The 16,818-nt window shown below is 39.8% G+C and overlaps 1 protein-coding gene across 1 annotated transcript in view; it reads left to right on the top strand.

The window, feature by feature from the left end:
* Positions 1-2,842: 2,842 nt before the first annotated feature.
* The window catches only part of col13a1 (collagen, type XIII, alpha 1), a 121,159-nt gene continuing 107,183 nt past the window's right edge, over positions 2,843-16,818 (top strand). The window contains exons 1-2 of the mRNA XM_008306797.1: positions 2,843-3,469; positions 15,198-15,267. Coding sequence (XP_008305019.1) covers positions 3,140-3,469; positions 15,198-15,267 — 400 coding nt within the window. The 5' untranslated portion in view covers positions 2,843-3,139. The remainder of the gene's footprint in view (positions 3,470-15,197; positions 15,268-16,818) is intronic.

Below are 16,818 nucleotides of genomic sequence, written 5' to 3'. Positions count from 1 at the left end.
TGTAGGGCCCTCCAAAACCATAAACACATGCTCAAACTATCAGCTTGCTGCAAATTCTCCACAGCCATGTGTACATTAAAACAGTGACGTCTTCTTCTTTGCATAAGAAAGGTGAAGCTGATTGTTTGTGATATTTGTGGTATTTATGGTTCTGATAATGAGGGGCAGCTGTGCAGGTTATAGACAGTAACAATAAGTGCTCTAATGTACATAAAATGCAAACTGCAGCTTTGTGCATTCAAGAACCATTTGTCTTTTTTTCAGTTTCATCAGATTTCTGCTGTTTTTCAGAGACCTGAGATGTTTTTGGCTGAATAAATAAGACTTTATGAAATAATGTTGTAAAAATTATGAAGTAGGAAGAAGGATTTTAAATAGTTATATATTATAAGGTACTGCTGCTGAATCTCACCTGTCATTAGAGGCATTAAATCAGAAAAAAAACCTCTTTACAATATTTGCAAATGCTATGACAAAAAAAAGGATTTTTTTTTACCTTTAATTTGTAGGATGTTTTTAGTATGCTGGAGAACATTGTTCCTAATAATGACTTATTACCAATCTGAAAAGCATTCAGAATATATTAAAGGAGGAGTAAACTGTCCGTTCATACACAGCTGTGGTTCTGTAAATGGGATACAAACAAAGTGATTAGACTTCGATTGAAATATGCTCTTCTAGCTCTAAATGCTGTCGTAATGTCAACAAGCTTTCCACATTCATTGACTCCACCTGTAACAAAGTCGTTGGGTTCAAGCAAGCTATTTTTAATAGGAAAGTTATTGCAGAGATGTATTCAGCAATGCAGATGAAACTCCAATTTGAATATGTTTGTTGAGGACAATCACAAGATTAATATTATCAAGATAATACTCAGATTATCATAAGAAAAGTAAAGGAAACTCAAAGATATAAAACGAATTCCTGCTTCCCATAGACACCCAGTGGAGCGTTTTGCAATGAACACCTAATCTATCAAACTGCATCCAACTGAGCAACTCGATGACACTGACTGTACCAGATAGGATTTCTAATCAGAAATTTAATTATAAATCTAACACACACCCACATCCGGCTCAGGGATCCGTCCTGCAGTCCTGTGGAGCTGATGTTTTTAATGAGCTGGGAGACAAGTACTTCAAAGCCCAGCAAAGCTGACTTTAATACACGGATTTATTTAACTGTGCATGAAACAACAGCCGCAAACTAATCAGTTTGTCCTCTTCTCCTGACCGGCCTGTACCCTCTGAGTACCAGCAACCAGGAAGAGAAGGAATTTAGCCCCACACGCCAACGTCTTCTCAGAAGCTGTGTAGTGGGCAGAGCCAATCTGACATAGTGATGACATTCAGAACTTTTTAAAGTAACTGGTCTGGTTTAATGTGTCTCATGTAGATCTCTGGTTTTAGACTAAAGCTACACTCATTAACATTTTTTTGAGCTAAAATCAATTTTGAAAAAGCAGAAAACAACAACAGTGTGTGTCTGCTGGTATATTATGTTATATTCTATTATATTATATTATGTTATATTATATATGTTTTTACAGTGTCAAATTTAGTAAATATCTCTTCACAGTCTCCTAGCTCTTCATTCTGAATTCACTAAAAAAAATTGGGTATTGGTACAAAAACCTGGTTCTTAATGACTGCTGCACATTTGTATTAGCACACAGGACAGGGGGGAGGGAAGGAGAGGGACTGTAAATCTGACACATGCGAAACGTCTAAATATCCTAACTATCCAAGACCAACAGTCTTCTTCCAGTCACCTTTAAGTACAGCGTAATTAGTAAAATGAGATGAGGTGAAATCACACATTTGTGGGATATTTAGAAATCTGGAAACGTTCTGCAATGAGTGTTTTGCAAATGTAATACTGAAAGCATTTTACAACACATTTTTTCTTCTCCCATCAAACATATATGATCTTGCTTTACATTATTCAGTGGCAGCAACAGCCTTTCCATTTTGGTGAATATCTCTGGAACACCTTGAGGAAATATCTCATTAAGTACAAACGTTTGGAAACATCATTTCTAGGAGACAGGGGCTCTTTTAGGATGTATTTTCTATTTGTATAATACAGTTTGTTAATAATGTAAAACCATGAAGAGTAACAAGTAGTTACTGCAAGGAACAAGTACAGAATGTGGAGTGGACATAAAGATCAACATATGAAAATAATTGTACTGAACTAGAGGCTACTTGAGTATTGGTACCTTCCACTACTGGGTCCTACATTTACTCTGGGGACTCTAACAGCTGGATGTGGCTGTGTGGTTCAGTAAAGCCAGTCCAGGTCAGACATTGGGACAATAAATTGGAAAGCCCACACACCAACCATAGCGGGAATAATAAGGATTCCTTTAGTTTGATCTTCCTTTACTTTGATTTTAATGTGCAAATGTCACCTATTTCAGTTCACAGACAGAGAAGACGCCCGTCGGTCTGGTGAATTGGAACTTGCTCCTCTGCCTGCAGAGCGCACAACGCGCTCACAGTCCTGCAGGTTCCGTCTGTCGGATCCTGACGGCAAAAAGCAGATTGCTGCGTTGTTTTGGTCCGAGGTTGAGCGGTGCTGTCAGCAGGGCGTCAGTACAGCGGCTGGGTGACTGTGCGTCCTGGCTTTGCGCTCCCTAAAAATATCCCTCACCAAGTGCGCGGATCAAAGGGGGCAGCAACACTGAAACGAATCCCGCCCAGGCATTCACCAGAGGAGGAGCGTGCAGAGCGAGCAAAGGGCCCGCGGCATCCAGCCTGTGCAGACCGGAGGGACGCTCGCTCAGGTTTCAGAAACGCGCACTGACGGCTGACCTGCAGCACCAAGTGTCACCGCTCAGAGGAGGAGCAACGAATGGGACAAACGGAACGGAACGCAAAGGAATAACAGTCCGTCCCTGTGAATCAGGATCATCACTGACTCATGACCAGCTGCACCATGTCTCGCATTCTAACTTTTTTGTAGTTGCTCACATAAGGGCAGTTTGGAGACAGTTTGGAGAAGAAAAGGGGACATCTGCAGAAGTTTCCCCCCCCAACAGAGTGAGTCAGCCTCTCAGAAGCTTCAGAGCTACAGGTCGTCCTGCTGCTCTTCATCTGACAAACAGGGATTTTCGCGTGGATAAAATCAGAGTTACATGTCTAAGATGGAGGAGGATCAGAAGTGGGGAGTCGTAGGGAAAGCAGGTGAGGAAAGGAAGAGTTGCGTGAAGCAGCAGCAGCAGCGACCTTCAAAACAGCCGCTGTGGAGGAATTGGAGAGACTCGGCTGGTCTAACGGTTTGCATTGCGGTGTGTGTGCTGTGCCTCGGAGCCTGCGCGCTGGTTTTAGTGCGGAGCTCCGAGCTGCAGTCCAGGATAGTGAGTCTGGAGCAGCAGCAGCGGGACGCGCAGCTCTCTGCCTGGATGTTGTCTCTGGAGCAGGTGGAGCCCGTTATCCTGGGCAGACTGGACCAGATCCTGGAGGAGGTAAGCTTTACCCACACACTGAGCTTTAAGTTGATATTCATTAGACATGTGGTTTGTGCTGAACTGCCCCTAAAACTAACCCTTAATTTTAAACCTTAAATCCTGTGAAAGGATTCGAGGATCCTCCAGTTTATCATGAAAAGGGAAACTGCAATGCTTAATTTAAACGCTCTGAAGATGAATATTTTAGTTTGTGCTTTTTAAGTTACTGTAGTTTCAGGGACTCTGAGGTATTTCATAGGTTAATTATCGGCTAAATATGTGGATTATGAGGTGTGTAGGGGGGATTCAAAGCTCAGCTTCCTTAAACTGTGCACATGTTGCAATAAATCAGATACCTAATCGAAGGGTTTGATAGTTTCTTAATGAAGAATGTTTTCAGTCAGGACAGAATGACAACTTGAATTAAATTCTATGAAATTTATCAGTTGTTTCTTGTGGAAGAAGTTGTTCACATATAGTAATTTAGTTGATAAAGTTGGTGCTAAAAAGAGTTTTATTGCATTCTGTTGATTACTCTGACAAATTTTCATATTTGTATCAAAACTCTTAGTTTATTTGATCTTTTATAAGGATGTGCTGTTAAAAGAGATACCACAGTGTCTTTAGTCAAAGAGAGACACATTTAATATATGTTACTGCCCATCTCTTCTAAAAAAAAAAAAGTAAATTATGACTGAGCAAGCTGGCAATCAATGAAACACTACTATATATATATATATATGTATATATATGTTATCTTCACTGGGATCATGAGTGAGGAGCTCTCCCACGGTAGTCTTAAAGTCTCTCAGGGGCTGTTTTCTCTTCCTCCATTTGCTTTGGCCCAACCTTTATCATCCTCCCTCCGAGCACACTTTTTTCACCAGGGCCAGTATTATGTGCTTAGCAGCAGAAGGAGAAGCACATGGTGCCTACTGCAGGGGATGACGGTGGGATTGCATTGTCCATATGTTAGCCTGGGTCAAAATCTTTATTTAATTTAAAAAATGTAAAAAACTTGTAACTGCCATGATATTAGGCGAGAGCTTATTGGTAGTGTATTGATTCAGTTCATGTGAGATGAGGAGATAGATAAGAGTCTCATAACTAGAGTCAGGATGTGTTCAGGTCTACAGCCGGGATTTTAGACGGACTGAGAAGATGAGCCCAGGTCTTTTGAACCCCTATAAGTCTTTAGTCAACAGAAATGTACATTATGTAAGTTGTACACTGTCAATACTTCTTGAAAAATGGCACACCGACTTGCCCAGCACTTCTGTGCACCGTCCCAGTCCCTGGTCTCAAGATGGGGGTCTTTGGTTGTAGTCTCTGCACAGGCCCAATCGTAGCCGACCAGAGAAGCTGCACACGATCTCTGAGCCCAGGGTTCACCAAGAAACAGGTCCAACACTCCCCTCTAAAACCACGACCTGTCACTTTTATGTTTCGTTAGTGAACACATTAAACAAAGGAGATCCAATATGTCAGTGAGCTTTAGGATATTTTATTTGTATCTTTGACCTTGCCATAATCTGAGTGTGTGAGAGGAGAGCATTCAACACTGAGAAGTAATACAGTTTAATACGCTGAGTAAGAGGTTTAGATGTTGTCTTCTCTCATGTAAGTCTCCACTAATAGAGCATAGTGAGGTTGATGTACTAAGGACACAATCAAAGGTGCTGGTGATAAAGTCATGTTTTGGTGCCTGGCTCTGGAGCTCCTCCAGGGGGCCCAGCAAGGAGGATCTGTCTTCAGACGGGCCAGAGGTGATGCAGTCTGCCTCTTTGTTTAGCTCTGTCAGTATAAATAGTCAATATTAATGGGACACATGCACAGATGTGGCCTTTTGTTTATAGACAGAGAGAGAGCGCGAGAGAGAGCGAGATAGAGAGTCTGTAGTAGTTTCACCCAACAATGTCCAGAATTCAGCACTTTGTCTCCTTCAGTGATGATCTGCTACCTCTGTTATGGAAAATGTGGCCCGTTCCAGCAGCATAGACTTAGTCCTTATTGTTATTCCAGTCAGATTTAGAGTGCAGCTAAATCCATTAGTTTATTGAGAAATGTTTAAAGTGAATTTTGTTTATAGTCCAGATAAGAAGCTGAGTAGAGGTACTGGGTCTTTGCATCAGTCAGCCTCACTAGCTTCCTTTCCATAATGTATTTTATGTGCATTTTGAAGAATAACATTAGAAAAGGTTGAAATGTGAAAAAGGAATAATTGCAGAAGACCTCTCTCTATTTTTGTCTCGTAGATCGACAAAGTTTTGTCTGTTTCCTCTTCCTCTTCTTCAAGGTCTTCTAGCATTGGCAAACAACTACTTTTGTTTCCGGTTTCCTCTACTCATGTGTAATATGGTCCGCACTGCCACCTTCAGTCTTTTGAATTAAGATCATTTGAATAACACGCCTCATTTGCATTTTGTTAAATTTTCTGTTTTTGGAAACATGGCTGCTATTGCTCTGGGCAACATGTTCCTTCATTAGTACACACAGTTAAATTTATTTTAGACAGGCGCTCCTTTCCGTTGTCGACTTCATGTCTGAATAAGCCTCTCTCAGTGACTGTGGAGGGCAGCCCATGAGAAACACACATGTCAAAGTGACCTGTGTCTAAATGACAGAATGCAGTCACTTTGACAGATAGATGAAACAGCAAGGTGACATATCCCATGTTGCCAAAGAGCTTTTGACCACTTCAACATAGACCGACCTGTTGCAGCTAATAGATTACCAAATGTGTTGTAATGTTGCTGTAAACAAATTCTACTCGTATCTATGGTGTGTTTTTAACGATGTACAGTCGTCCTCAAATGTATTCATACCCTCCAAATAAAGAAGGAAAAAAACAGCTGTCACTGAAATGAGTTGAAATTGACAAAAGTAATAATAAATAAAACATTTATGCAAATCATGACATTGCTTTTGAATTTTGGTTCAGCAGAAATATTTAAAAAAATAACAACAAAATAAAAACGAGCAAACAAGCATGATGGGACCCGTAAACTAATATTTTGTTGAACAACCCTTTAAGCCAGTCACTGCAAGCAAGTGTTTTCTGTAACTCTCATTCAGACTTCTGCACCTGTTGACAGGTATTTTTGTCCCACTGCTCATCAGCAAAGTGCTCTGATTTGTCCGGGACAGTTTTGTTTGTTTTGTTTTTTTAATTATTCTTTTCAACCACAATTCAAAAGCAATGTCTCATTTCACTGAACAAGAATTTAGCAAATTTTTATTTATTATTACTTTTTTCAGTTTCTAGTTATTTGAGTGACTATTGTGATTTTGGCCTTTTCTTTAATGTAACGGTATCAATGCATTTGAGGACGACTGTATGTCTTCAGTGGGAATCTTGGAGCTGAGAGCCTCAGACAGAGCTTCATAAGTACACTGCTGCCCACTTAAATGTCATACCACTTTATACAATATCCTGTTTATAATCATAACATATCGAAGTCCCGAATCAGTTCCTATGTAACCTAGAGTAAAACTGCCCATTTATTGTGATGGAATAATTTCCTAATCCCGGTTTTTGTCATAACGAAATTCCCTGAAATTGGTTCCAGGAATAACTTTTGCTTGTGTACAGTCGTGGTCGGCTGATCGTCATGACTCACGGTCCGAGCGTCGGTCATGCGTGGCAGATTATCACACCCCTCTTGATAAGCTGCTATACAGATATACATAGGTCGTCTTAGCTGCAGTGACACAGCTGGTGAAATCTGACATAGTCGGCATCTAGCATTTGCTGAATCTACCAGCACTGCGGATCCACTGATATGGTTTTGTTTCTTGGGTTTTTTTGGGCCAATGCTGATGCCGACTACTGGTGGCCAAGAAAGACCGATATTTAGAATCGATAAACATTAAATGTAACGTTTTAACAACCTAACTAGGCTTCTTCAATAATAAGAGTGACTGTACCTGAATATGTCAAATAGACGCAGGAATCCATTTCCTAAGGTCCAGATATTAAAGCATTATTATTAATTACTGTTTTCGAGGCTCTGTTTCAGGGTGCATTCTAGCTTAGCCGCTAGCCATTAGCATAGCTTTAGCCACTGTGAGAGAAGCTAATTTCATGGTTTGTGGCAACAGCTTGTGTTTCTTGTTCATTTTTTGCAGTTTTGAATTGAGAGATATTTCTGAGACTACAGAGTAACTACAGACAGACAGAGGAGGCAGCATCAGACCTGATTGGCCATGGTAATCAGTCAGGCCAATAATCAGTCAATCCCTAATCAGCACTGGTTGCTGAGACGTCGATAGAAATGAAAAGCCGGTAGAGAGAAGGTACCAAATAAAGAGAAAGGCTTGGCTGGCTGATACCACAGAGTATACCACAATATAGCAGATTTCTGAAGCAGGTGATGGTGAGGAGCAATATCAGGAAGCAGCTGCGTTGTCATGCTTACACGCTCTGTGCTGTGAAACAGCTAAATGAAGGAACTGAATGTTTGGTTTGACCATTTCCAAAGTTTCACTGTCAGATTTAATGCACACATCCAGGCAAATTTCTTTCAAGTGTTTTAAAAATGGTCACCAACTTTGACTGTAAATGGGTAAAGTAAACAAGAAAACTGGATCTCTTTCTTTTTTGTATTAAATCCTACAAGGAATAGGATAATTGATGACCAACCTATCAACAAAAAGGATTTATAAATACTGTGCAAACCATTTAAAGGAGTGAACATGGTCATGAGAAAGAAAGAGAAAAAGAAGGAGGGAGAAGCACCGATCCAATTAGAGAACACTACTGAAAGTTATTCTGTGACTGAAGTAAACAGTGCCTCATTCATATAATCGGGTTGGTCCTCATTCATGTTACTGTTGCAATACAAGAAATATGATTAATTGCAAGTATTTTGCAATATTTAAAAAAAAAAAAAAAAAAAAAACTTTTTGCTTTCTGTACCAATGGATAACTTGAGGACATTCGTAAAAATTAATTACACTGTTTTATCATTTACCCTAATAGAAACATGTAAATGAGTACATTCTGTGTGTGTTTTGGTCTTTTCATGGTCGTAGGAAAGATGTTGAATGACAAATGGAAAGTTATTGAATTGCAGTCGTCTAACAATTACAGTGACTATCAAGTCTAGATTCCTTTTTTGTCAAAGTTGTTTTAATGTTTTCGATGAGTGAAAAAGCTCAGCATTTGTGTACTGCAAGCATTCTTTCCTATAGTGAGATGACAAGGTCAGCATAAAGTCAGCTTTAGCATAAGGACTGGAAGCAGAGCAAAATATCTAGCATGGCATGTCCAGGAATTAGTGATACACCTGCAGTAGTAGTTCTACATAATGAGGTGCAGACAGACCATTTTATGCTGCAGAATATTCTGCTCAGGCATGTAAATGGGATTTTGAAAATGGTAACATTTAGATTGTGGGAGATGATGAAGATGAAGTCATGTAGAATAGGTAGCCAATGGCAGGCTTGTTCCCACAATCTACATCCTGTGAGTCACATTAGACTTGGAGCCACACCTCTCAAGCTCACTCATTGGGAGGGTTTTGCATGTTTTGAAGATAAAAATTTGTCAGAAAAATTTCCAAAACATAAAACAAAATCCTATATTTGGTTAGCAAACTGTGGTAAAAAAAAATGGTACAATGGAAATGGATTTACTAAATAACTGGTTATGCCTGTGAAATTTAAATGTGCATCACTGAAAAGATGCAAACTAGATGAAAACATGAGACGTATGTGGAGTGATGAGGCAGCTGTTACCATTCACTGTTACATTAACAATTCATCTTTTCTGTGTTCATGTTTTCTACATTCTTTTGCCCTTTTGAAGTTTGAGTGACTGTGTTCTCTTCTTCTGCAATGGTTTCTTGGAGCCAGTTGGAAAATTAGCTCCACCTGCTGGTTATGTTGAGCAAGCAACTCCCAATATGTAAATAATGTCTGGGGGTAAAACCAGGCAATAACACACACCCTTTTAAATTCCTTGTTCAATAAAAACAATTGTAACAAACAAGACAAACTACAATTTGTGGTTTTAGGGGGAGCCACAAGTTGAAACCATTTCTTGAACTGGTAATGCAGTGAGTGTGTGCAGCTTCTGTGACGTTGCTGGTTTTGGGTTATCGTACCTGTTTATAGACCAGAACCAGATCTTGTATTTGGCAACCTGCAGCCTCAGGTACTGCACAGAAAACTGGAAGATGAATAAACGGTTGTTTATCTAGTATTTATTCCAGCACGTGATGTCCTGAACAATCAGAAGTTGATGTGTTTTACAATTCTGTTCTGTTCCGATGACACAAACAAGATAGAGCACGAGCTTGTGAGGTGTTGATCCTGCCAGCTCTGAACTTCAGAACCAGAGTAGATACCCTGGTCTGCTTCTAGCTCTCCATACACTGCAGCCGTAGATTGGTATTCAAAGCAGAGCGACACAGGTGTCACTGTAGGTTTTATAGAAGTATTATTCTCCTGCTCATCATCCAGCCAGTACAAGCACAAGCAAAACGTACTGTATATTTCTATTTTTGAAAAAAACCCAAACCAAAACAAAACATAGTAAACTGTCAACAGGTGTTGAAGTTCGGGGTAAGCTTTGTGAGGTCTTTGAATTTAATCGTACCTCCTGGCAGACTCTTAACAACACCCTTAAAAACAGGCTGACCCCCTGACCTGCCCTTCTCTCTTTCATTATCTTGCCCCAAACATGGCCCCTTTAACATTTACAATTAACCACAAAGTGCTCTCCACAGACCTGGTAGAACCCTGGTGCACATAGCGAGCGGAGAGGCATGATGTGAGCCCAAGGCCACGTAGTGAGGTGTAGAAATGTGAAAAATATAGTCTCCCCCTGCTCCAGTTTCCTCACTTGCTCCCCACAGAGTTGTCACCCAATACACTGTGAGGTCTACACATTTAAGGCACAACACAAACACAAATGCATGAATATACATGTCTACATCCTCCATGATGTATGTGTGTTTGGGTGTATAAATGAGCCATGTGCTAATCAGACAGCCTAATGCAAATAGCACACTCAAGCAGAAGTGCCTGAGCCACCTCTGCTCTTTGTCAGAGCACAGTTAGTGATGGCTGAACACACACATAAACGCACACTAGCTTCACCTCTACCTGAATGATACATTACAGCTGAGCTTGAGATTAAACAGACACGCTGACAGTTGTAGATATTGCAAAGATGTATATCAGGGTGAAGATTTACAATGAGCAAAAATGAAAACATCAGATCACTGTCAAAAACAAGGAGGCAATGTGACATTTTACAGCAAAAATGAAATGCTTTAGGGCTGTGTGGTTAATAACACCCATTTACTAATATGTGCCCTTTAGATAAATCAGCAGAAAATGTGAAAGAATTCACACGACTGGGTCAAAAAGTCAAAACCCCACATTAGCATCTCTGCTGGATAAAATATAGAGAGATGTCATCCTCATATCACATCCATGCTTGCTGCTGTTAGCTTCTAAAACTTAATGCAATCGTCACTGATTTTTTAAAAAAAGGCATATTATTGGTAACTCATTATTTACTAAAGCACTTCTTAATTACCTTAGTGAGTTTAATCACATTGATATGATTGGTAGCATACAAAAAACTCCCAAGAAAACTTCTGATGTTATATTTATTTATAACATTTTATAACATAAAATTTATTGGTAATAAACTGTAATCACTGCTCTCCAAAAACGTTCACACCCTGTGCATTTGCATTGTCATTAGTTTGCCACTCTATATTAAAACCGATTTACTTTCATTTTGCTTCAACATCTCAACATAATTAATGATAATTCATTTGTATTTTTATACTGTATGCAATATGTAATTTTCCATGAAGCAAAAAAAGAAAAACACTAACGTGAAGTGAAGGCCCAGACTGAGAACACCATAACAGGAAGTGTATGCAGCAGCAGTGCCAGGTCTTAATGTAATTACACGTCAGGATAGTAGGAGGTTTTGTCATCTTTTAAAAATAGATTTTGAAAGCAACATCAAAAACTTTGGCATCAGGTTGCCTTTGTCAAGAGGGGAGGCAGACGATGAACAGCTCCCCACCCTCACTCATACACACTTCACCCGTCTCCCAAACATGAGGCGCAGGCCGGCCCCTCGACGTGTTTATGCTATGCATCATAACATATGGTATGACTAAGTTAACATCCCTATTAGGATGTAGAGATAGTTCAGCTGCAGGCAGAAGTATATGATTGGTTGAGTTAAACCTTGGTGGGTAGAGCCAAAGAAGCATTCATGAAATGAAATGAATTAAATGAAAAACACTTTATTTATCCCAGAAGGGAAATTCAATATTGTAAAAGCTCACTGTTTTTTTTTTTTTTTTTTTTTATCAACATAACATATATTGATATATATATTGATATATATATTATCCTGACCTGATTAGCACAATTTTCACCCCTTTCACTCAGATTCAACACTCAGTCAAACCCACAGTGAGACGTCAGTCACACTCTTGAAAATGGCAGCTTACTTTTTACAGTCAGGGGTGGAAGTGGATTTACAGGCAGTACTTGGCTGCTGGTGCTAGTTTAGGATAGCAGTCGCAGCTCTGTTTCCACCATAGGTGTTTACTTGTGTAAACACTGAGCCCGCTTGCTGCGTGTGACGTCGTCGTGTCCTCTTCTGCACATGCTGGACACTTCTGAGTCATATGAAGTTCACACAGCAGATCGCATACAAGTTGTATTTGATTGGAAATGTGAATGAATTCGCAAGTAGAAATCGGATTTCACAAAAAATCTGAATTGAGCATTAAGTCCTGCATTCTGAACGTAGCCAATCTGTTGGATTGTTAAGTCAGATAATTCACCGTTATCCTTATTTGTGACATAAAATGTCATGTCGGTGTCGGAATCCAAGACTGTCGGTATGTTAAGGCTATTTTTAATGGGTTCCGTTCATTTTTCCTAAAAATCTGTTGGATAGCAAGGTTTTTGGATTGTTAAGGGTCGAATTATTAAGTCATGACTGTACTTTAGTTAGAATTTGTAATACATATTTTTCTCAGAGGGCTGAGGACATTGCTGCTTCCAGAGCTCCGACCTTGCCAGTCTAGCTTTAGGTAAATGTTGGCTCTTTGACTCTGCTTGTTGAAGTTTACCTCCATTTATGATATTATTGTCTCTCTCAGAAGACGGGAGAGAGTGCTATTTAATTCATTAGAACATAGTAGAATGTATATATGTGGACATGAGGTTAAGGCTAATGACAGTCCTTGAAGTATGGTGACTGCATTTCTCTCCCTCTGGCAGACTGTGACAACCCTCAGCCTTTGATGTGGCCACAGTTGCAGCTCTTTTTTTAAAGAACTGACTCCACTCATTACCTCCATTGTCTAGTTTAGAGAACGTGTCAGTTCTGCTGCCTCAGGTTGAACTAAAGAGTGAAAAAGGTGGAAAGTGGCTGCACAGCTCTCTGGATTAACGCTGCTAAAGACTTCTCCAGTTGTGAGTGGGGTCTGGCAGTATCAACCAAATAAATTCCTGGATGTATTCATGAATAATATAAAGTGGTTTAAGGGAATTTTTCTGCCTCAGAGTGCAGCCCTACAATTGATTCCGCATGAGAGTTTGGAATAACTGGAGCACTTCACTTTGGAATCCTTTGTTGTTTTGAGGGATGTTTCATAGCGAACCTCATACTTAAGGAATAAAACATTCATAGAAAGTCTGCAAAATGTACATTTATTTTCAATTGTTCTCACAGTTTTATCTACATTTGGTGTATCTTTGACCTCAAAGAGGCTTTGCAGTAAAAACTCAGAAGAACAGTGATGCAGAAAGTCCCACCCTGCAAACTGATAGGACTGGCTTCTTAGGTTTGTTATGTACAAAACCCTAAATGTCTGAAACACCCATTATGTTGGCTGTTTATTGTGCTCATCCAGCCATATAGAAATCATTGTATGTGCAGTAACAAGATTTAAAAAAAAAAACAACAAAAATCTTGCTTTACAGCCTCAGCACGCTTTAAACAAAGTGCTTATTGTCCAACAGCATGCAAATTTGTCTGTGAGTTGGATTTAGCCCCAGTAACTTTTCAGAGCAGACAATCTGCTTTCCTTGTCCTCTTTGGCCTGTGACCGGCAGGAGTTTCAAAACAATCAGAATTTGAACTTCGCCTGTGTTGCCTGATTTCTCTCAATGATCCCTGTAGTCTCAGAAGCCAGGTTAATGGGCACACTGAGGTAACAGGCGCTACCCAGAATACCGCAGCAGTGCTCGGAATGACTGTGCCTTCATAACATCCCCTTCAGCACCTGTCGCAGGCCTCTAAACAGCTCTCACTGGCATTCCTCTGCTAGTAACCACCACCAGTGGGACTGACCGCTATGCTGCGGAGAATGTACTCGGATGGTTTTGTATTCTGTTCAGGGTCAAATGACATGCAGTCATTTGTTGATCTAATGAGGTCAACTGTCACACTTTGATACCTCGAGAAAGACTAAAAGGTGTTGGTTGTGTCAAGTAATAAAACAAGTCTTTTTTAAACACATCATGTAAGCACCATAAATTTTAATCTGAGCATGAGTATGAAGCTCACAGCTGTTTTTCTCGACAACTCCACATGCTTTTGAGGATGGATCTAAAGTAAAACAGCTCTTCCATCCTTTTGTTCGAGTGACTTCACATGCGCTTTACAGTGGTCAAATCACCTCAGCAAATGTGAACACCTTTTCTGAATCCCCACAGTCAAGCGGTGTTGTATGCTTGTAAGGATGTCGAGGTCCACTTGGTCTGTTATGTTGGCACTTCAGCATGTTAAGTTTTTCAAAGTGGCTTCAAAGTTGAGCTTGAATGTTTACACCCAACGAAATCATAAAAATGCTCTGAACTAAGTCTCAATAAGTAAGGTTGAAAACTCTGGAACATGTGAGTAAGTGGATGTTCAGTTTAGCTTTTGTATTATTTTTGTAATAACTGCAGTTTGCAAAGTGCTAACTGTCGGATGTCAACCTCAGAATCAATCCCAAATTAAAATATTGTATTACCTGTGTATGCTGCTATAATCATCCTAGCCCGAGAGCACACGATTAACAAAAAGCACCCTGCAAATTTATTGTCAAACAGCCTTAATTGGACACACCAAATTTAAAATGACACAACATTTTCGGGGATAATTAATTAAAAAACAACCAAGCTGTTCATGTGTACTGTCTGTTGAGCTAAAATGTAAAATTGCAAAACGGATTTTCCAAGAATTATCTTACAATGTCTGCATGGATAGAAAACAGAAATTCTAAACTAAATGAATACAATAATGAGCTGAAAAGCAACTGGACTTTGCTGCTTTTCTGATCAGAATAGCTTGTAATATTTCAACATAATTACCATTCATGTTTTTTTTAAGGGATACAATACCTTGAATAAAGTAAACCGGATCATATGAATGATGTATTTAGCTCTGATTTATTTTCGCCACACATTTAATAGTGCACGGATCATAGGCTTAACAAAAACATTCAGTTTCATGTAATCAGTATTAGATACAAATACGACTATTTTCAGTTGTGATGGCAACTGCTCCCTGCTATTTCAGACTTCACCAGCCAGCTAAGATGACATTTGGTCTCTAAATTTAGTTGAGACCTTCATGGTTTGACAAAGGCATAGTAATAGGAGGTGCAAATTGTGTGTGTATGATGTATGTGTGTTTGTGTTTTTTAGTTCACCATGATGTTAAAATGCCGTCACATTCTGACACATTTTTGTTCCCTCTCTTGTGCAGAAGCTTGCAGCACGACTACCAAAGACACGGGAGGCGAGGGACACATCTCACAGCTGTCTGTGTCCTCCAGGTGAGTTCCACCCCTTCATCCATTCACCCAACCACATGTTTTACCCTTTCTCTTAAGGCCAAAACATACTGTCTCTGCAAAGGTTACTTAAATCTCATCATTCACCCAACAGGGGCAGCATGGACTCGAATTTTGTGGCTGTTTCTATGTTTTAAGTGGGGCTTAAACACATGTTTGGTATGAAGACTAATTGCACAACATCTTTATTTTCTTTAGAATTCATTATTGAAAGAGTCTTATTTAAAGTAGTTGTTGCCAGACTTTTGACTTGACAGTATGATGTCCTCATTTCTCCAGGTTGTTCCCACGTTGTGCTCAGTGTACTTTACGAACAGTCACTCATACGGTGCTACAGCGTCAGATACTGTTTCCTTGTGTGTTTATTGATAGTGAAATATGTAGACATGCCAGGTGTGATTTCTATTGAGATGCTAGTGAACTTAATGGTTGGGTCAGAAGACTGAGTGACAGTGGAAGGGGAGCTCAGTTAAAACATTGCCAAAAGTTAAGACAAATATTCAACGATTACGACCATCAGTTGCGTTTTGATTTGTCTCATTGTTTCATTTTTCCACTTTATGGATGTTGCACTTATAACTACAGCTTTCCACACAGTTATCAACATGTGGCCTTGATTCTGAAAATTGATTTGGATCTGTCTGTCTATCTGTAGAACAAAACTTTCCGTTGTAATTCTTCTATCCTCTGCACTTCTGTCCTTCAGCTCAGTCAGATTATCTCAAGCGTACTTGCAACTTAACTGGCAGCCGGGGCTTTTTTTGTGTTATATTAGGTGTTGATGCAAGCTGGTGTGTCATCATTGAGGCACTGCTTGAGTAGCAATCACATCAGTGTTCTTGTCTCTGATAACTGAACATATGCTGAAGTAGCAGTTGTCTGAGGCTAGGCAGTGCACTAGTTGTCACTTTGCCTCTGATAGCCGGAGTCATCTTTTTGCCTTTCTGTCTTAGTAAGACCTTGTAAAATTGTCATAAAAATCCTGAAGCTTTATGTAACTGAAAATACTCTGTAGCTGTCTCACATTTGCATCTAAAGCTGCCAAATTGCTGAGCCTTTCTGAGTGTCCTCTTTAGTGTCTAAAGACGCCTGTTTCTTTGCTGCAGTGTCCAGATGGCAGTCATTAAGTCGTCACTTAGACAGGGGGAGTGTCTGTGTGTGTTTGTCTATGTGTTGACTCCTGCACTTATTAAATTCACATCAAGATGGGTACTAGAGATGGGAAAGACTGTCTCACACCTTATATGGAAACCTCGAAGCCCCCGCTTCATGAAAAACTGTAGTTATTTTCTCTGCACATGGGACAAAGTCAGGCCTTTTCAACATTTTACCTCACAGAACACAAAAGACCTTTCTAAGGTCAAAAAACACATTTTCATGTAAGCTGCTGTTTTGCCTCATCCATTCATTCATTATCTACACACTGCTTAATCCTCACTAGGGTCGAGGGGGGCTGGAGTCTATCTCAGCTGACTCAGGGCGAAGGCAGGGCTACACTTAAAGACAGACAGCCAAGCACACTCAAATTCACAC

Source organism: Stegastes partitus, unplaced genomic scaffold, assembly GCF_000690725.1.
Source record: "Stegastes partitus isolate 25-593 unplaced genomic scaffold, Stegastes_partitus-1.0.2 Scaffold47, whole genome shotgun sequence".
Taxonomy (NCBI): domain Eukaryota; kingdom Metazoa; phylum Chordata; class Actinopteri; family Pomacentridae; genus Stegastes; species Stegastes partitus.
The sequence above is the reverse complement of the archived record's forward strand: the minus strand, read 5'-3'. Positions and strand labels throughout refer to the sequence as shown.